Genomic DNA, 21,836 nt, shown 5'->3' with positions numbered 1-21,836 from the left:
CTCCTCCGCTGTGGATACTACAGCAATCCAAAGCTTATAATTACACACCTTAGGGACAATTTAATGGCTATTTACAACTGCTAACAAACTCCCAGAACAAACCCCTGCCAGGTTCACCTCCCACAGGCAGCATAGGGCTGGCAGAGGTATGGCACACACAGGCAGCATAGGGCAGGCAGAGTATGGCACACACAGGCAGTTCTCTGTCTGCCCTATGCTGCCTGAGTGTGCAATACGCTACCTATGCGAATATTTAAATGAGCACCTGTGGAGGGAGGATTTGTAGGCTATAAAGGAAGCAGACCCCACAGTCAGGGCCTCCCTGTGACCACAGGGTCTGCTTTCTTTATAGTATGCCACTGCTTACAAAATAGCAGCACTATTAAATTGTGTGTAAAACATTAATATATACAGTGGATATAAAAAGTCTACACACCCCTGGTAAAATGTCAGGTTCCTGTGCTGTACAAAGATAAATCATTTCAGAACTTTTTCCACCTTTAATGTGACCTATAAACTGTACCACTCAATTGAAAAACAAACTGAAATCTTTTAGGCGGAGGGAAGAAAACCAAAGCATAAGTGTGCACACCCTCTTCTTAATGGGGATGTAGCATCTATTTTTGCTGATGACACTAAATTGTGCAAAACTATAAGTTCCATGCAGGATGCTGCCGCTTTGCAGAGCGATTTGACAAAATTGGAAAACTGGGCAGCAAACTGGAAAATGAGGTTCAATGTTGACAAGTGCAAAGTTATGCATTTTGGTAGAAATAATATAAACGCGAACTATCTACTGAATGGTAGTGTGTTGGGGGCATCCTTAATGGAGAAGGATCTAGGGGTTTTTGTTGATAACAAGTTGTCTAATTCCAGGCAGTGTCATTCTGTGGCTACTAAAGCAAATAAAGTGCTGTCTTGTATAAAAAAGGGCATTGACTCAAGGGATGAGAACATAATTTTGCCCCTTTATAGGTCCCTGGTAAGGCCTCACCTTGAGTATGCAGTGCAGTTTTGGGCTCCAGTCCTTAAGAAGGATATTAATGAGCTGGAGAGAGTGCAGAGACTGCAACTAAACTGGTAAAGGGGATGGAAGATTTAAGCTATGAGGTTAGACTGTCGAGGTTGGGGTTGTTTTCTCTGGAAAAGAGGCGCTTGCGAGGGGACATGATTACTCTGTACAAGTACATTAGAGGGGATTATAGGCAGTTGGGGAATGTTCTTTTTTCCCATAAAAACAATCAGCGCACCAGAGGTCACCCCTATAGATTAGAGGAACGGAGCTTCCATTTGAAGCAGCGTAGGTGGTTTTTCACGGTGAGGGCAGTGAGGTTGGGGAATGCCCTTCCTAGTGATGTGGTAATGGCAGATTCTGTTAATGCCTATAAGAGGGGCCTGGATGAGTTTTTGGACAAGCAGAATATCCAAGGCTATTGTGATACTAATATCTACAGTTAGTACTAGTGGTTGTATTTATAGTTTATGTATGTGAGTGTATAGATTGGTTAGTATAGGTTGTGTGCTGGGTTTACTCGGATGGGTTGAACTTGATGGACAATGGTCTTTTTTCAACCCTATGTAACTATGTAACTATGTAGCTGTGTTCAGAATTAATCAATCACATTCAAAATCATGTTAAATAGGAGTCAGCTTACACCTGCCATCATTTAAAGTGCCTCTGATTAACCCCAAATAAAGTTCAGCTGTTATAGTTGGTCTTTCCTGACATCTTTTTAGTCGCATCCCACAGCCAAAGCCATGATCCACAGAGAGCTTCCAAAGCATCAGATCTCATTTTTAAACATATCAGTCAGGAGAAGGCTAAAAAATAATTTCCAAGGCATTAGATATACCATGGACCACAGTGAAGACAGTCATCAAGTGGAGAAAATATGGCACAACAGTGACATTACCAAGAACTAGATGTCCCCTCCAAAATTGATGAAAAGACGAGAAACCTGGTCAGGGAGGCTACCAAGAGGCCTACAGCAACATTAAAGGAGCTGCAGGAATATCTGGCAAGTACTGGCTGTATGGTACATGTGACAACAATCTCCCGTATTCTTCATATGTCTGGGCTATGGGGAAGAGTGGCAAGACGAAAGCCTTTTCTTACGAAGAAGAACATCCAAGCCAGGCTACATTTTGCAAAAACACATCTGAAGTCTCCCAAAAGCATGTGGGAAAAGGTGTTATGGTCTGATGAAACCAAGGTTGAACTTTTTTTGCCCATAATTCCAAAAAATATGTTTGGCGCAAAAACAATACTGCACATCACCAAAAGAACACCATACCCACAGTGAAGCATGGTGGTGGCAGCCTCATGCTTTGGGGCTGTTTTTTTTGGAACTGGGGCCTTAGTTAAGATAGAGGGAATTATGAACAGTTCCAAATACCAGTCAATATTGGCACAAAAATATAGGCTTCTGCTAGAAAGCCGAACATGAGGAGGAACTTCATCTTTCAGCATGACAACGACCCAAAGCATACATCCAAATCAACAAAGGAATGGCTTCACCGGAAGGAGATTAAAGTTTTGGAATGGCCCAGCCAGAGCCCAGACCTGAATCCGATTGAAAATCTGTGGGGTGATCTGAAGAGGGCTGTGCACAGGAGATGCCCTCGCAATCTGACAGATTTGGAGTGTTTCTGCAAAGAAGAGTGGGCAAATCTTGCAAAGTCAAAATGTGCCATGCTGATAGACTCATACCCAAAAAGACTGAGTGCTGTAATAAAATCAAAAGGTGCTTCAACAAAGTATTAGTTTAAGGGCGTACACACTTATGCAACCACATTATTTTAGTTTTTTTTTGTTTTCTTCCCTCCACCTAAAAGTTTGTTTTTCAATTGAGTGGTACAGTTTATAGGTCACATTAAAGGTGGAAAAAGTTCTGAAATGATTTATCTTTGTCTTATTTTTGTACAGCACAGGAACCTGACATTTTATCAGGGGTGTGTAGACTTTTTATATCCACTGTATGTATGTATGTATGTATGTATGTGTGTGTGTGTGTGTGTGTGTGTGTGTATATGTATATATATAATTAATTTTTATCTTTTCATCCCTTTTAAACCTGCTGACTGAGAGTGGCCTTTGTGTAAGGGGAAAGAATTCCCATCCAACACAACGCCTCTTTATATGATGCTAGTCAGACATATTTAGGTTGCTGCAGTTTCTGAAAAGATGAGAAACGAGAGCATTTCTTAAAGGAACAGTAACACCAAAAAATGAAAGTGTATAAAAGTAACTAAAATATAATGTGCTGCTGCCCTGCACTGGTAAAAGTTGTGTGTTTACTTCAGAAAGTCTACTATAATTTATATAAATAAGCTGCTATGTAGCCATGGAGGCAGCCATTCAAAGAAGAAAAGGCACAGGCACATAGCAGATAACAGATAAAACACTATTGTATTCTACAGAACTTATCTGTTATCTGCTATGTAACCTGTGCCTTTTCTCCTTTTTTCCAGCTTGAATGGCTGCCCCCGTGGCTACACAGCAGCTTATTATATAAACTATAGTAGTGTTAATGTAGCAAACACACCAGTTTTACCAGTGCAGGGCAACAGTGCATTATATTTTTATTACTTTAAAGCTCTTTCATTTTTTGGTGTTACTGTTCCTTTAATGCTTGTGAAAGCAAGTTAATCCCATGATACCACTCACATTGCTTTATCCCCTTTCTTCCTTTGACTGTGAGTACAGGCATGCAATTCAAAATGGCAAACAACTGCAATGTTGTCTATGTTTATTATGACTTACTCGTGTTCATAACCCTCTTTACCCTCTCAGTCACGCATACACGTATTCTAGGCACCAAAAATAACAACCACTTTTCTAAGTCCGATTGGAAGTTTAGCCTAAATATTTGTAAATTAGTGAAACTGCAACCTCTATAGAACTTATACTGCAGATAGCCAACAATCTTTCATGTATGCATAATACCGGCACATCTGTGGTATGCTAACGTGGACATATTGCTTCTGCATATGGATTTTTTTTACCATATGCATTTTACCCTTGACAGTATCCATGGTGCCAAATAAAAGCTAAGAAAAGCTTAGATTTAATAGCACTGTAAATCTTACTTAAGAGCACCATAGAATAATGTTTATTACATTATTGCATAAAATGTAATGTTCCTAAAAACAAATCAGAATCCAGTGTAAGCATGTACACATGCCAGATTTCAAACAAACATATGGCATACCACAAAAACTATGATTGTTCATGAAAAGTTAGGTGACTATGTAAATACAGCCATAAGCACTCACAGAAACGCTGCACTGAGCCCTCTATCAAAAAAAAACACAGGATTTTTTTGTCTCCTTTTTTTCTGTGCCAGAGTCTGCCCAGCTCTCTCCTGTTCCCACCTCCCTCAAGAATGCTAAGAACTCTCTCCCTCCCCCTTAGGAATGTGGCTCTGAGCCATTTGGCAGGAGGCAGGAAGCTTCCTCATAGTCTTAGAACCTGTGCATGTACAGGGGTCTTGGTGTAGGAGTGAGACATTATGGGAACTTTCTTTACAGAGCTCAGGGTTTCTTTTTCCTATGAGGCTTCCGATCATCTGAACAGGAGAAATATGGGGAGACTTAAGGGCACTATTGAGACAAGTGAAGGTATGCCTGCAGTTTGAGATTAACTCTTTATTAGCCTTTCCTTCTCCTTTAAATTGAATATTGCCTTATTCAGAGAATCATAAAGAAAGAGCCTTATATAACTGAGTTTCAGTGACACTGGGATATAGCCAAATGACTATGAGTATCTATATATTCCAGTCTTGCTCCACATATAACCTTCAGCATCCCCTTATTATATAGCAGTTCAGTATATTTCCTGTCACTAGCTGTACAAAATTTGCCATAATGTAAAATGCATCATTTTTGGAAATAGGATATTTGTTTTTGTGGCATATTTACCTATGATTTTAATTTATGAATTTTAAGTTATGTTTGAGAGGATTGCCCTGAAAATCTCAGTACTTTTTGGAGCACCCCTGATATAGAGAGAAATGTTTATAATCTAGGGATGCACCAAATCCACTATTTTTGTATATGGCGGAACCCTGAATCTTTTGTGAAAGATCTGTCCGAATACCAAACCAAATCTGAATACTAATATGCATATGTAGATAAGGTCACAGAAAGGCTAAAGAGAAGCGCACACTGTGTGCACAGTGAAGAATTTTCAACTTCCATGTTTATTTGATCAAGTCACGTGATTTTAAGGATTCGGTTCTAACACACACATGTTGCATCTGCAGCTCCTGGGGATGCTAATATGCGAATGGTTTATCTGCCGGTATCAGGATGCTAAGTGAATTTGTTAAATCTGTTATTCTCTGGGATGGTAACATAAAATACAAATATAGATAATATACTGGCTAGCAAGTACTTGTCTTGTGTTCTGTTTTTATATTGTTATGGACTGGATGCAAACCTCAAGGAATGTGCCCTTTCCCTGCCCCACACGTAACTCCTATGTGCTGCATAAAAAATTGTTAGGCGCCAAGCACATAGGAGTTACGTTCTCTGCACTCACCGCTTAATCAGAGTGCAGAGAACGAGCACAAGATGAAGAACCCCTAGGTCGTTCTGGATTACCTAATGATATGTGGGAGATAAGATGCTGGAATCTTTAGGGGAATTTTGGAAATGTTATCAAAATTGCCAAATTTAGGAAAGCTTTGCGGCTTGGTACTTTGAAGTAGAAAGACATGGGTACCCATTTTGAATTCAATGAAATGTGTAATTTCCAAAAATATATGGCTTTCTGGGGTGAGCGTACTTTTTATAGCTTTATCCCACATATAATGATGTTAATGTGTTGATTTTGCTGGAGCTGAAATAACAGAAATGATAGATCATATGGGGGTATGTTCCCATTGGGGCCCCTACATGCCACATACTTAGGTAAACCTATACATATTGGGCACCAAACTGTTCAGTGGACCCCTGGTGTTCATATTTAGGGTGTTTTATTTGGTTACTTTATGACCCACATAAGATAAGATACTATAGACGGGAAGCTTTGAAGTGATTTTTAAAAACTTTAGGAAAGCATTGCAACTTGGTAGTTTGGAGTAGACAGACAGTTGTGCCTATTCTGTATTCCCCAGAATCTGTTCTTTCTAAAAAAAAATGTATAATTTTCTGGGATAAACCTTCTGTTAGTGGAATTTTTGGCCTTGAAATCTAAAGTATGCAGCTTTCTGGAGCAGTGCTTTGGGAATATGGTAATGTACTGCTGGGAGTTTTTGACCTATACAAGTGAGAAATCTTCATAAAACTATATATATTTGGTATTGGCACATTCAGGAGACATGGGACTTTCCAAACCAGTTGTATTTTCATGCATAAAATTATTTTTGTTTCTGGTGTATGTGTTTATATTATGGAAAATTATAATTTTTTAAAATTTTTTAGACATTTAGAAGCCTATATCTTGTTACAGAATTGGAATTACACAAACATTCTACCATATTTTGAAAGCTTAGGTTGTGCTGATAAAAACTATATATTTTTTTCCTGGGTAAACTAAATGCCCCCCCGAGGAAAGGCCCCTAAAGTGAAACAGTGCAAAAAGTTCAAAAACTGTCTGGCAGTAGAAGTTCCGCTTTGACCAAAATGGCTGGCAGTGAAAGGGTTAAAAGCGTGAGTGCTGTCACCATTGCACAAATATATGCATTACACACAATGGTTCTTCTGATATCTGGTATGAAAACATGGATGACCGCTAAACTTGTTAGTATATATGTTAATTTGTATATGAGACTGTGGGTGCAGTACATTGATTTGTATTCTCTTTTCTGAATTCAGGAATCCACATTGGCTCATGTTGAGTTGCCAAACACAGTTGAAGGAGTGGAAGCAGCTATAAAGAAACACAAAGATTTTGTAACTACTATGGAGCTGAATGTGCAGAAAGTTTCAGTAGCCGTGGAGGCTGGAGAGAGCCTCATAAGACTCGGGAACGTATTTGCCGATCATGTTCAGGAACGGATCAGTGCTATCCAAAAGAGGTGAGATTGATATCCTTGTGGATCTATATTCCTGAACAGTATTGTACCTGTTGCTTTGTCCAAATTCTTCAGTTCTTTTTCCCAAGAAGGAGACGGGGCTGTATTTACTGGGTACTAACCCAAAAGTGGTACAAAAAACAAAAAAAAAATTGTATTAGCCTGAAATCCAGTTTGGGGAATCATTTGAAACAAGCCATATTTATTAGGGCCATTCTGCGTTCTCACTAATATATTCTGTATACCTTTTTTTTTTTTTTTTTACACATGGCTTATGTGACATTTTTGCACCTAGCACTTAAAGAAGAAGGAAAGGTAAAAGCATTATTAGAAAGGTCTATGTAAATACAGCCATAAACACTTACAGTAATGCTGCACTGAGTCCTCTGTCAAAAGAAACACAGGATTTCTTTACTCTTTTTTGTAAACATGATGTTCCAGTGTCTGACTTCCTCTCTAAGGAACATCCTTAATTTCCAGGGCCAGAGTATGTGCAGTTCTCTCCTCTCTCCCCTTACCTGCTCCCCCCTCACACCAGAATGCTAAGAACACCCTCCCCCCTCCCTTAGGAATGTGTGATCTCAGCTATAATGTCTAGAGACTGCAGGAAGGAAGCTACCTAAAATGGTAGCTGCTATCTTAAAGGGGAAGGAAAGGCTAAGTCACTTGGGGGTGCCAAAATGTTAGGCACCCCCAAGTGACTTAGATCGCTTACCTTGTACCCTGGGCTGGTGCCCCTGTTAGGAGAGAAAAGCACCAGCCCGGGATACCTGTAGGAAGCGCTTCCTCCTTCCTTTCTTTTCTGCCGGCGAAATCCGTCGGCCGGCGCATGCGCAGTAGAGTGAAAAGCCGACTTTAATGTTTAAGTTCGGCTTTTCACTCTACTGCGCATGCGCGCGCAAGAGAAAAGGAAGGAGGAAGCGCTCGCTGCTACCCCGGACTGGTGCTGTTCTCTTTGTACAGGGGCACCAGCCAGGGGTAAGAGGTAAGCGATCTAAGTCACTTGGGGGTGTCTAACATTTTGGCACCCCCAAGTGACTTAGCCTTTCCTTCTCCTTTAAGCAAAAGGAGAAAGCTTCTAAAGCTGTTTAAAGCTGTTCTAGGTGGCACTAATGTGGCAAATCTATTGGCAGTAAAATGCCAATATGACTTTCCTTCTCCTTTAACTGGCAGTAAGTGAGGCCCGTTGTCTGCCTTTATTCGTTGTTAGTGTTTGTCTGTCTATATGCACCCTGTATCTAAACAATTTAAATACAAGTATACACTATTCTCTGACTTGTTCTTATGTTTCAGGAGCCAGCGTAATACGGCACTCGCTCAAAAATGGCTCCAGAGACTGAGAGACCATCTACAGCTGCAGCACTTTCTCCAAAACTGCAATGAGGTAGGGCCCATAAATTTGCTGTGTAAGAGCAAGAGGTACAGGTATGGGACCTGTTATCCAGGATGCTCGGGACCTGGGATTTTCCGGATAAGGGGTCTTTCTGTAATCTCTATAACTTAAGTCTGCTGAAAATCATTTAAATATTGAATAAACCCAATAGGCTTGTTTTGCCTATATGGATTAATTATATCTCAGTTAGAATCAACTACAAGGTACTGTTTTGTAATTACAGAGAAAAAGGAAATCATTTTTAAAAATTATTTGCTTATAATGGAGTCTATGGGAGATGGCCTTTCCATAATTTGGAACTTTCTGAATAATGGGTTTCTGGATAAGGGATCCCATACCTGTACAAAAAATGAGCCTGGTGCTATTTAAATAAATTATATTATATAAATACAACCTTGTCATAGACATCCCTGGTCTGGCCAGCCCTTGATCTTATTTGACTTCTTATTTTTCGCTTGACACTTTTTTCACTTTACTGTCAACTTCCTTAGCAAAATTCCCAATTGGATTCCCTTATATATTGGACATTACTAGTGTGACTTGAAAAAAGTTAGGATTGGGACCTACAACCAGGAGTTCACTACTGCTCATATATCAATTAATAACAAAAGGTAAAGTGTGTATCCTTGAATCTTTGGCAACCTGTCCCTTTTCTTGCCAATGATTTATAAAAATCCAACATATTCTGCGGTGCTATACAATTAATGGGCTTATACACTGAACATGCAGATTACATATACAAAATATGACCAGTAACTGATAAGATGCAAAGACAGCCATGCTCATAAGCTTACAGTCTAAAATTTCCTTCAACCACTGCATGGTTGGTAATAGGGAAAACATATTTATACTGGATCTGCTATTAATTGAATTTAGATTTTGAGTCACTATTAGTTGCTTGGGCTTTCTATTCTATATTGGCTTTCTATTTTGTGTATGTGCTGTTTCAGATGTTATAAAGTACTTTTGCTTGAATAGGTATTTACTTTAGAAAATTCTTATGGGTTTGTGCTGGGTAGCTGCCCAATACAAGCTTGTGTGCGCGCGCGCACGCACGCACATAATTTTTGGGTGTGCACAAATAATTTTGTGTGAAAATAGAAAAATACAATTTTTTAAATTTATTCTGACCATAGCTCATAGTTTTTAAAAATGTGCACACAAGTTTAAAATGTGTGCACAAAAGATTTTTTTTGCGCACATAGTCAAAAAGCCTTACATTCTGCATGCCCTACCCTGCCTGTGTGTGCCATCCTCTGCCTGCTAAATGCTGCCTGAGTGTGCCATACTCTGCATGCCCTATGCTGCCTGTGTGTGTGCCATACTCTGCCTGCCCTACCCTGCCTGTGTGTGACATACTCTGCCTGCCCTACACTGCCTATGTGTGCCATACTCTGCCTGCCTTACGCTGCCTATGTGTGCCATACTCTGGCTGCCCTATGCTGCCTGTGTGCCATACTCTGCCTGTCCTATGCTGCCTGTGTGTGCCATCCTCTGCCTGCCCTATGCTACCTGTGTGTGCCATCCTCTGTCTGTCCTATGCTGCCTGTGTGTGCCATACTCTGCCTGCCCTATGCTGCCTGTGTTTGCCATACTCTGCCTGCCCTACGCTGCCTGTGTGTGCCTTACTCTGCCTGCCCTATGCTGTGGGAGGTGAGCTTGGCAGGAGTTTGTTCTGGGAGTTTGTTAGCATTTGGAAATAGTCATTATATGGTCCCTAAGGTGTGTGATTATATGCTGGGGGTTGCTGTGCTATCCACAGGGGAGGCATATGGATTTAAAGGTATGTCTTAATATGACGTAATATAATTCTTTCACACATGAATGAAGGATGATATCTCTACATTGAGCACCAACTATTTGGGTTTTTGCTGCGCTACCACTATTAATGTGGGTATGGTCTTAAAAGCTTTTGTGATAACATGGGTGTGGTTTAAAGTGGGTGTGGTTAAAAAAAGGGGAGTGGTCAAAACTCACTTCCATTATCAGTCCTCCACCATGTAGGCCAGAAAACGTCTGGCCCTCGGTACCACAGCAGTTGGACAGCAATGCTCTATGGGATCAGGAAATGCTGTGTGATACTGCTTGCCTACAAAACTTGCAGATAATACAATACTTTTGGCAGCAGCTTGGATCACTGCATCCTCATTTCATCCTAGCCATCAAAGAGAGAGGATCTGTAGCTATCATTTTTTACCTTCCAGTGCAGTGTTATATATAACAGGAAATCTACACTGTGCTTTTCAGACAATTCTTGAGAAGGAATAAAGAGGCTGGAATGGATGTGAGACAAGAAATATAATAAATGAAGAGAAGTTAGAGAAGACAGTAGGATGGAGAATGATTTTAGCTATTAAAGACTTTGTTGTGGCAGGTAATGAGTAAATAAAATATACTGTGAAAACAAAATAACTGGGCACAGAAACAAAATATAGGACAGCATAGTGAGAGGGTGAACAAAAGTGGAGGAGGGGTTATAAGAATGGAAGGTACCAGAGAAGCAGTGAGGAGAAACATAACAGAAGAGATACAGGCAAAAAACTGTGATGAAGAGAAGAAAGAAAAGCTGTAGGTAAGAGGGAGGGGTAGCAGGGAAAACCTGCTTCTGGGTACTTTGGTTTCTTCCCACACTCCAAACACATTCAGGCAAGTTAATTGACTCTTGATAAAACTGACCCCAGTGTGTGTGTGTTTTTTAAAAAAAATAAACGATGGAATGGGTTTTGATGAAAGCATAAAATAAAATGAAGCGTTCTAATATAGGGAGGAAAAGACGAGCTATATGATAGAAAACAAGTATAGGCAGATAGGTGACAAAGATGGGAGGGAGATGAGGCAGAGAACATTTACATGGAAAGTAAAAGGAAAAAGTGGGGAAAAGGCAAAATTAAGGAAGCTAAAAGACAAAGAACATGTGGGGAAGAAAAATAAGAGTTAAAAGCAGAGAAAGAATAACATAGAGAGGGTAGGGGATGAGACAGAAATAATGAGGAACAGGAATCTAGGAGAATGTGAAAGAAGGCTACAGGAGTGAATAACGGAAGGAAGAGATTAGGAATAAGGGAAAGCAGAGAAGGAAGAATGAAGGGAGGGTGGAATGGGTGAGGGGGGAGGGAGAAAGAGATGACGCATTCCAGGTTTGGTCCTCCCCCTCTCTGCCCATTCACTGCAGTGGGGTAATTCCACTATCCCACCTTGCCTGTTCACCGGGGACAGACCGGCAGGCAGTGAGCATGTGTCAAGAAAAGCAGGGCCTGATTAGCAGCTCAGTCAGCTCAGGGCTCTGTGTTGGAAAGAAGTCTGATCAGTCAGCCCTCCCCTTCCAGGGATACAGAAGCTCACTGCACCAAACAGCACTGCACACAATTCTGCACTGACAGCATCTGCTGCTGTAGGATAAGCAGCCACTACACAGGAAGCCACAGGCACTGCGTCTCTGCATATACTTCTTTATTTATTATTCTCCTTTACATTCCTCCCTCCTTGCTTCATCTGACAAGCTCACTGGTCCTCCATGTGCATATTCTTACTTTTATTATACATTTCTTGCTTGTCTTTGCTCGCCCCCCCCATCTCTGAACCTATTCTATTCATTTATCCATTTTTTCCATTTCACTGATTCTCCTGACCACCCTCCATTCTCAACAACGAATTACATTTTGTTAAGGATACTGGGAGAGTTCTGCAACCCTTTACTGTCCACTGAGCTCAGCATAAGTAACCCAGTGGCTACATTGTACAAGATTTCTTATGCATCAAGTCATGGGCATCCCTTACCTTAGCCTGGTCTCTATTCCCTTCAGCTGGATGCCTGGGTTCATGAGAAAACGCTGATGGCTCGAGATAGCTCACGGGACCTGTCTCAGAAACCCCATAAGAAATGGCTAAAGCACCAGGCATTCATGGCTGAGCTCTCGCAGAATAAAGGTTGGCTTGAGAAGATAGAAAAGGTAAGAGAAATCCGTCCATTATAGGTGGCGGGCCCTCTGCTTGCACTGAAACTAACATATTTTTAAATTGCAGTGTGTGTGTGTGTGCTGAAACAGACTGATTTTTACACAATTGTCAGATGTAAAACATTGGTTCTCATTAATTAAGAAAATCTGAGTAGTAACCTAGATCTTTATACCCATGGCCCTGTAGGTTTTCCACTGTATCTCAGTATTTGCTTTCTGGTTAATACATGCTGTTTCAGCCAGTGTGGAGCCAAGGAGCTTTAGCACCCAAGGCAATGGTAGCTGTCTGTGTCCCTCACCACACCATTTTTCCTTTCTGAAGGAATTATAGTGGACATAGGCCAGCTGATAAAGTGGGAAGAGAATTAGAGCTGATCTAATGATGAGCTGTTTAAATAGTGTGTTGTTGTGCATATCACAATTATCAAGTTTCCCTTTTCCCCTAAAACTTTGGTGCCTATGCTACCTATGCAACAAGGTCCAGGTACTGTTTGCCAGTAGCAGACACTTTGTGCCAACCTTGCACCTGCAGCATTTGTGGAGATTGATACATTGTCCAGAAATAAATGCTGCTAACTGCACATATGCAACTTTGCCCAAATATTAGCAATGTCCATGTCTGATAATGTCCCCTACTCTGCTTTATCTAAGCTTCATCTGCAAGCTACCCTATTAATAGCTAGTAACAGAAAGTTGGCTATCAGGAAAGTTTTGATAAATCCCATAAAAATAGAACTGCTTTCATAAATCTGTCTATATTTGTTATTTCTACAACACCACACACAGGTTTGGCAAAGCTTCTAAATCTTATGGCCAATTGTTTTTTCACCTACTTTGTTTTGCCAAGAGCAGAGGTGGAAAGTGGAACGGTAAACGAAATTTCAGAGGAAATCGATATGTCACAGACTGGAACATGTGGAATTATTTTACCATTTCAGAAATATATAACCTAACTTATAATAAATAATGCAGGCATAAATAGTCTATATGTTTCAAGTATTTCCTCTTGTTCTTCTGGCAGTTCTCTTTAGGAGGAAATACAATACTTACGTTACCTGGTTAGGACATAGAAAAGGTCATTATTTTCTCTACATACCTTAGACATGTACTGAGAAAAGTAATTTCCCTTTCTCAGATATTTAAAGCAATAATGGAGACTGCATGCTGTCTCATTTAGACTGTTCTTTTTATTAGAGGTAGAACTCCCTTTTACTGACTAAAGATGGATAAAAGCTGAGAGTATGTGATTAAATGCAGTCAGAATCAGACAGTTTCAGCAACTTTTTTTGTAATACTTGTGCACAGGCACATCTGCAGCTTTGTAGATTCAGACAAAAACTCTTTTCTGGTCGGTCTAACAATAATTTCATCAAATTTGAGTCTCTTTGCGCTGCAAGTTTGAGTGATGTTATACCCTTCCCCCCCAGCTGCCACAGCAGAATAATGTGCAGGTAGCAAGATACCAGCTCCCCAAAAAAACTGCTGTAGAATTTAGCTGCTTGAACTGTTAGCACCTCCATGGTTCTATGCTTCTGTCCAGGGCAGGAACTAAAGGTAGGCAGAAGGGGCACAGGCCTAGGGCTCAACAGTGAGGGGAGGACACTAGGTACACACGTTCCCTGTTGCCTACACCTCGTCTATGCCCTTATTCATCCCCTTGTTCATTTGCATTGCTAAAAATGCTCCAGGTCCCCCTAGTGTTAGATGTGAGAATAGCACCACCCAAGCTGGAGAAATAGAACCTTGACCCCATGACTCCAGGACTCCTCCGGTTACATTGAACTGAAGAAACAATAGCTGTCCCAAAGGAGTTCCAATGTGCAGAGCTGGCTCTTTCTGAAAGAACAGAAGCAAGCACAATGACTTTCCTACACACCAGTATTAAAGCATCAAAAATACATTGATTGATTTAAGAAAAAAATTAAATGGTACAGTGAATTATTTGCAATATACACAGTATAATTTAGTAATAAAAACAACACTATAAAAGACATGACAGAATCCATTTTATCTGTCTGTTAGTCCAAAGTTCACTATGCCTTATCTGTGCTGGGTTTACTTGAAAGGGTTGAACTTGATGGACTTCAACCCAACGTAACTATGTATATGTAATTATGCAGGACTAGTGTAGAGTTACGGAGTCTTCTATCAGCGAATAGCACTGTGCTTTACTGAATTATTGCAAATGTCAGTGTGAATAGTTTTTAGAAAGCAAAATAAATCAACCCAGTAACAGATGTGGCTACTAAATTCAGGATTATTTATTGTGCTTTTGATGATACACATCATATACATGATCCTCCGAAGATAAATATCATACAGCAGGGAAATACAAATAATTTAAGATTATAGGTATTACTCTTATTAACAATCTTTTATAAAGCTCCAACATAAGTTGTACAGTCTGGGTCAAATGCCCCCTCACAAGCATCACTTGATAACAGAGTGCAGAGCAAAAACTAAAATCCCACTTTAAAACAGCACTTTATTTTTTAAAGTACCAGAGCAACTTTTTGCCTCCCCTTGTAACCTGTGTGGTGGTGCTGCATGCATACCTACGTATATGTACTGATTGAAACAGGCCCTGCTCATTAGGCTGATGGCAGATCAGATATTTTGTCACCAGCATGAGCGACAAACTCCTCCTGTGATAAATGTAAATTGCCAGTGGTAAAACATAGTTTCTCAAAGGGGTACTATTTGATGCATATGTTTGAGGTAACTTTGAATGTTTTGTCACCCAATCTGGAAGGAGATTAAGCACAGGCAACAAAATATGCCAATATGCCAACATGTTGCTCCTCAACCCCTTGGATTTCGCTCCCAGTGGCCTCAAAGCAGGTGCTTATTTTTGAATTCCTGGCTTGGAGGCAAGTTTTTGTTACATAAAAACCCGTTGTACTGCCAAACAGAGCATCATTAAGCTGCCAGACCACATATTATTATTAACATTTATTTATAAAGCGCCAATATATTCTGCAGCGCTGTACAATAAGTGGGTTTCATACATTGGAAATACAGAGTAACATATAAAGCAATCAATAACCAATACAAGTGGTAAAGAGAGCCCTGCCCAAAATAGCTTACACATAAGAGCTACCAAATAGCTAATCACAGCTATTATTTGGCAACCTCATGAACATTTTTCATGCTTGTGTTGCTCCCTAACTCTTTTTACATTTGAGTGTGGCTCATGGGTGAAAAAAGTTTGGTTATCCCTGCCTTAAAGCTTTTAACCTGGGCACTATTTCAAGTCATTTTAGATATAACATGAGAAGCCATAGTCTTAGTGACCATTTAGCTCTTCCTTCTGTGTATAATAGCATGTGGCGCTAAATCTGTTACTGTGTATTTTCATTTATTATAGTGTTTGGTCTCCATGGTTTGCACTAGTACTGTTTGCTATGCTGTGTATACATATATAGCAATCTGAGTAATAAAGGTCCATACTGTACCTTCTTAATATGCAAGCACCTTGATTGGGTCACTAATGACACCAATTGCCAAGATATTTTGCCAGTCCTGTAATCCCTATGTCTAGAATTAGTAGACAAACGGGACATGGATATTTTAATTACAGCAACAAAATGCCACGTAAAAGCTGTGATGTGAATTTGGTGTAGTTTACATGTGCATTGTATGTGGTTATTATTTTTGCCCAAAAATGCTCCCATCCATTTTTCATGGAATAATCACACTGTGATGTTTGCTTCCTATTGTCAGCGTTCTCAAGGAAATCTGTTGTAATATAACATTATAGGCCTCATCATCTCATAGTCTTGACACCAATAGAAAGGAGTCTGATTGACCCATTTATTACAAAAGCAGTTTCTATAGCTGATGAGGTTCTGCTTTCAGTCATTGCAAGCAGCTCCTTATCCAGCCCCCTCCAGAGTGCCAAGGCTGTCATTTGCATATAATTATATCTGCTTCATTCCTTGGAAAAAATAACTTGTTTCTTATCGGAAGAGCAAAATATAAACCATTAAAACCATTTTCTAACCAAAATAATAAGTACTGTACTATAGTAGACAGTGATATGAATACAATGCCATAAGTATTTTGTAGTCACCATAGTACTTCCTGGGGTAAGTTTTTTGGTACAGAGAGAAAGAAAGAGAGGAAATGTTGCAACAATGATATTTGGAGATATTTCTGTGCACTACAGCAGAAGTTTGGCAATGTGATGCTATGCATATATCAGTGTATATGTAATGATTATAATGCCATATATATGACCAACATCTTCTTTGCCCCCTGTGTTTATTTTCAATATATATAGTGTTGGGTAGAATGCAGCATCCCACACCAACTCTAGGCATACCTAGGTTACCTTTGTAACTCTTCTTTTTTTTTTCTACTTTAAATTGGCATGGCCTCAATGTGCTTTTTTTCTAGCACAGAATGGCAATGCTCAGCATTCAGCACACTCTGTACCACTGTGTTTATTTTGATCTGTATCTGAAACTAAGTCTTTGTCAGTGGGACACTCTGCTTTGCATTTGGTTTGCATAGGAAGGTCAACAGCTAATCCAGGAAAAACCAGAATTGGCTGGAGTGGTGAAAAAGAAGCTTGAGGAGATTCGACAATGTTGGGTTGAACTGGAGTCAAGTACCCAGGCCAAGGCCCAGCAACTCTTTCAAGCCACAAAGGCAGACCAGGTGGTGCAGAACTACTCGGAACTCGGCAAAAGGTTATACCATTTAAAGGAACAGTTACAGCCCGTGGATCCAGTACCTGATGTTTCCAGTGTAAACACTCAACTCAAAAGGCTTGAGGTGAGTACAGCCATGCAAAATGCTAAGCTATAGCTTCTCTGTCAATGTTAAGTCATAGATTCTCTGTGATGTTACTTCATAGTACAGATATGTATATTAGCTCACTATAAACAGAAAAGCTACTATTCTTTTATTCTATTACTAATGTCTTGCAACATTTAGCAGATGAATTTTGCTTCACTTCATAATGAATATCAATTTTACACTTCCCTCGTTCCTGCCCAGCTACTGTTCAGTTACCACATCATTCTTATGAAGTCTTATTGCGCCATTGTGTAGAGCAGTAGTTCAGAAGGCTTTTGAGAAGTTATTAACTGTTAAAAAAAAACCTGCTTAGGATAAGGTGTAGTAGCTTCTGGTTGTGAATTTGTTTTTCTGGGAAGAGTTTAAACTGCTTATAATTAAAGGTTGCCATGCACTGCCATACCCTCCATGATATATTACCAATAGACTAGAGGACTATACAAAAGAATAAGGGGAGCACTCACCAGGATAGTAACCCGTGCATCAGACACCTGTGCTACCACGCCTCCAAACGCCCCCGATCCAGGCGAACTTTAACAGCAAAAAGAGAATAGGACGGAGCACTGTGTCTTCTCTGATTAAAAGTAATTCTTTATTAATTCCTTTATTAAAAGCTTTGTCATGCTTTTAATAATGGAATTAATAAAGAATTACTTTTAATCAGAGAAGACACAGTGCTCTGTCCTATTCTCTTTTTGCCAATAGACTAGAGGGCCTACTACTGTTCATACATGTGAATGCTACATTCTGTTGTCTATTTGTCCGAGCAGATAGTCAACACAATCAGAACTGCAAGAAGTAAGCAGAAGTTGCACATTTTCATCTGCCCTTTTTGCCACTGCCTCATTTTTTACCCCAGGGTCCTAGGATTTAGGTCAGGGATGTCCAGCCTATAACTGATAGCAATTAAGCTCTAGAAACCAGATTTTAAAATTCAGCTTCTCATAAAACATAGTTAATAATTCAGAAACCACAAAAAATGCAAATTGTCTTGAGAAAACATTTTCTTCCTTGTTCTAAAAGTTAGTATTTAATTGAACCACACATTTAACTTAACTTCCAGCACCTGCTTATGGTGGTCACACAGAGGGTCATAAACACTACTAGCTTTATCTCTGTAGACCAATTTGGCAAGATATTGGCCTGTGTATAAGGGCCTCTTTACAGTCTTTCTGAAAATCTAACAGATTTGTATCAGGCAGGATACAAAATCCTTTCGGCGAGGCCCACATTGGACAAGGATTCATAGTGTCTGCACAGGCCATATAAGGATCTGGTCATTGACCCAGAGTACAAACAGACCAACCTAATATGACCCACCATGTGGTTAGCCAAATTGAATATCCCTATAGCCAGCTTTAGACTCATTAGCTTAAAGTTGTAGAGCAACAGAGGCTGAAGGGCTACAGAACAGAGATTCCCAACAAAGAAATTAAAATAGGGTCAGTCTGATCTTCAGATTTTGAAATTTCATCCATGCAAAATATTTATTAAAAGAACGCGCTTAATTCTAATATTCAGGTATTAGATCAGTAACTTGCTTGCCAGAATTAATAGGGGTTTGTCATTTTATTTATTTATTTATTTGTAAAAAAAAATATAAAATACAATTCTGGAGATTTCTAAAAACTGTATATGTTGCCTTACAATAAATTTAAGAAATTCTTCCCATATTTTGGGCATTTCCTGTTCACTTATTTTGGGCATTTCCTGTTCTTAAGAAATTAACATAAGCTTTAATATATAAAGACATTTTCAAAATGTAATCGGTTATAAACTCTGTACTTTTTCTGGTATATTCAGTTTACTTTTCCCTATCCCCTTCTTAGCATTTGTTTCTCTTCATTCTTCATGCAGGAGTCAGGAGTCTGATTCTGACATTTAGGTCTAATACAGCCTTTGGGAGGGGAGGGGGTACTCCCTTTTCCTAAACAATGTATTGAATCTCACTCTTAAAGTAACCAACTGGCAGAAATACTTTCTCAGTTATTTTAGTAGATTTTGATTACGTTGGAATCAGTTATTTGAATTAGCTCTGATACATCAGCTAGGAAAGGCAGTTCCCCCCCAAAAAAAATATTACATCTGTGAATCAAAATCTGACTCCTGCTTGAAGAGAGACAGATGCTGAGAGGGAGATAGTGAGGAGAAACTTGGTTATTTCAGAAACAGTACAGAATTATTGATTCTAAAAATAAAAAAACATAAATTAATAAAAAACATAATTAGAAAGTTTCTTATTTCAGTGTGGTGTATCTTATGGTGTAACTTATTACATTTTCATGATAGTTACCTTTAAATAAGTCTGTTCCATGCCATTGGTAGTTTCCTTTGCTTTACGTGCCATGAACATTGGGTAGGAAGTGAGGTAGGTAGTGGGTACAAAAAGTTTCATCATTTGTGCTTATCATCCAACAATGATCCATTCTCCCTTTCAACAGCATGTCGCAGATAAGAGCCGTGCATTCCTCCCAACACCACAATGCAGTTTGTCTCACAGCCCAAACTGCTTGCCTGCATCGGGGTATAGTAGTTTGTTTGTTTTTTTTCTTTCTCCCTTCATCTTTCATTTCCACTTTCTTGTTTCTCATGAGAAATCATTCAGCTTTGTTTACATTTTAAAACGACAGGGCTCAAGTACCCTTACCCAGATGAAGAGCAGCCACAGAGTCTTGCACATCCATGTATATGTTTTCAAGATCATAAGATCTTTTTTATTTTCAGCATGGTGCAAAGCTGGAGTAATGATGGTGGTGGGGATCTGTGTACTTATGTTGCAGTTTTCTTCTTATGGAGCCATGCGAATTACATGTGGAATATGTGATTTTAATGCTGGAATCAGCTTATTCCATTTTACCAACAGATTGTAAACTGCACCAATTTAGTTACAGCAATTAATCAGTGAAGCTCGCCATACATTGAAAGATCCACTCGTTTGGAGAGTCACCAAACAAGTGAATCTTCCCCGGGCGATTTTGGAATGATCTGGTCATGTAGTCCAAGGGCCACATGATCAGATCACAACAACGGGGGATACAGGCTTTAGGACAGAGGACCACATCAACCAAGCACTGCAGTCATCGCTCCACCAACATTTTTAAATTTGTCCAGTTGCTATCAGCCAGATGTTGGTCAGGTAGGTCTGTCAGAGTACCCCATACATGGGCAGATAAGCTATTAACTTGGACTGAAGGACCTGAATTGGCAGCTAATACCTGACCATATATTGGTGGCTACAGGTAAACTCACTCACAAGTCTCATTAAGCACCTGTGTTAATAAATCAGTCCCATTGACTTTTAGGCCAATATCACATGGGGCTGGGGATCTGCTGGCGAAGAAGCTTATGAGAGTGGATCTGCTTTTCACCAGCCCTGTGTGACATTAGCCCTAGAATAATGAATTATTATCCCAAGCCTGTTCTTTTTCTCTTTCTTTCTTTCTCCAGAGTTTGTCTAATAATTCACTGAGGTATGAGCCATACATAAATGTATAGTTGATGTAAACAAGCTGAAATGATTTCCAACTGATTTTGCCTCCTGCTACCTTATTCTTTTTCTAGCAAGAGAAATTGTTTGGAAACTTACAATAACTGCAAGTCAGCAGAGAATAGAATTCCCCCGTTTGTACAAAAGGCTTATCATGTTCTTTTCTAGATTAATCTGCACACAATTATATTGTACAGTTCAAAGAAGTTAGATGGGTTTGTATATTGTATGTGGATTGTATCCTTCTTTGTGCTAATGTCATTGTAAGAGGTTTATTATTATTTCCTACTTTGTAGTTATGATGGAGCTATCCATAGTGTAGTTATCTCAATACCCAGGAATAACACAACAGTGTTCTTTCCAAGTATTCTTCGTTCTGTAAATTGTTCCCTCACCACAGACAATGGAGTCTCAGATGGAAGAGTGGTACAAAGAAGTTGGAGAACTGCAAGCACAGATTGCCTCTCTTCCTCTGGAAGTGGCAAGTCAAAAGGCACTGGAAGAGAAGCAAAATGAGGTGGGAACAACAATTGTGCGCCTGATTGAGCCACTGAAGGAGAGGAGAAGGATTCTTTTGGCTTCTAAAGAGGTGCATCAGGTTACCCGAGACCTGGAGGATGAAATTGTGAGTATAAGTTAAGTTTTGGATAGGGTTGGGGTTTTCTTGTTAAACTTAAAATAACCAATATATTATTTGTATTAGAACTTATGGTGATACTGGGGGCAATATATGCATTAATTGTATGCAACTTTCATTGTTGACAGTTCTGGGTGCAAGAGCGACTGCCTCTTGCTACTTCCAAGGAACATGGGAGCAATCTTCAAATTGTGCAGCAACTCATCAAGAAAAACCAGGTGCGAGTTCATTTTTGCTGTGTGAAGTCGTTCTTTCTAAACATGGGAACCCAGAATAAAGCAGCAATTATTTTATTTATAAAAAGTAAAAATCACAATGACGTGTTATAAATATGATATATATATTTATATAAATACATACTGTACCTACATATGCAGGTATGTAATCAGTTATCCAGAAACCCATTATCCAAAAAGCTCCTAATTACTGAAAAGCCATCGCTTCCATAGACTCCATTTTAAGAAAATAGTTCTAATATTTAAAATGATTCCCTTTTCACTGTAATAATAAAACAGTATCTTGTACTTGATCCCAACTAAGA

At 39.5% G+C, this 21,836-nt stretch overlaps 1 protein-coding gene across 1 annotated transcript in view; it reads left to right on the top strand.

Annotated features, from left to right (window-relative positions):
• sptbn4 (spectrin, beta, non-erythrocytic 4) overlaps positions 1 to 21,836 on the top strand; it is a 73,141-nt gene that overhangs the window by 30,918 nt on the left and 20,387 nt on the right. The window contains exons 18-23 of the mRNA XM_002938815.5: positions 6,820 to 7,022; positions 8,313 to 8,403; positions 12,216 to 12,362; positions 16,884 to 17,147; positions 21,059 to 21,283; positions 21,424 to 21,513. Of these exons, the coding sequence (XP_002938861.2) occupies positions 6,820 to 7,022; positions 8,313 to 8,403; positions 12,216 to 12,362; positions 16,884 to 17,147; positions 21,059 to 21,283; positions 21,424 to 21,513 (1,020 nt within the window). The remainder of the gene's footprint in view (positions 1 to 6,819; positions 7,023 to 8,312; positions 8,404 to 12,215; positions 12,363 to 16,883; positions 17,148 to 21,058; positions 21,284 to 21,423; positions 21,514 to 21,836) is intronic.

The sequence above is a fragment of the Xenopus tropicalis genome, chromosome 8 (assembly GCF_000004195.4).
Source record: "Xenopus tropicalis strain Nigerian chromosome 8, UCB_Xtro_10.0, whole genome shotgun sequence".
In the NCBI taxonomy this organism is placed as follows: Eukaryota; Metazoa; Chordata; class Amphibia; order Anura; family Pipidae; genus Xenopus; species Xenopus tropicalis.
This window is presented reverse-complemented; position numbering and strand designations above follow the sequence as displayed.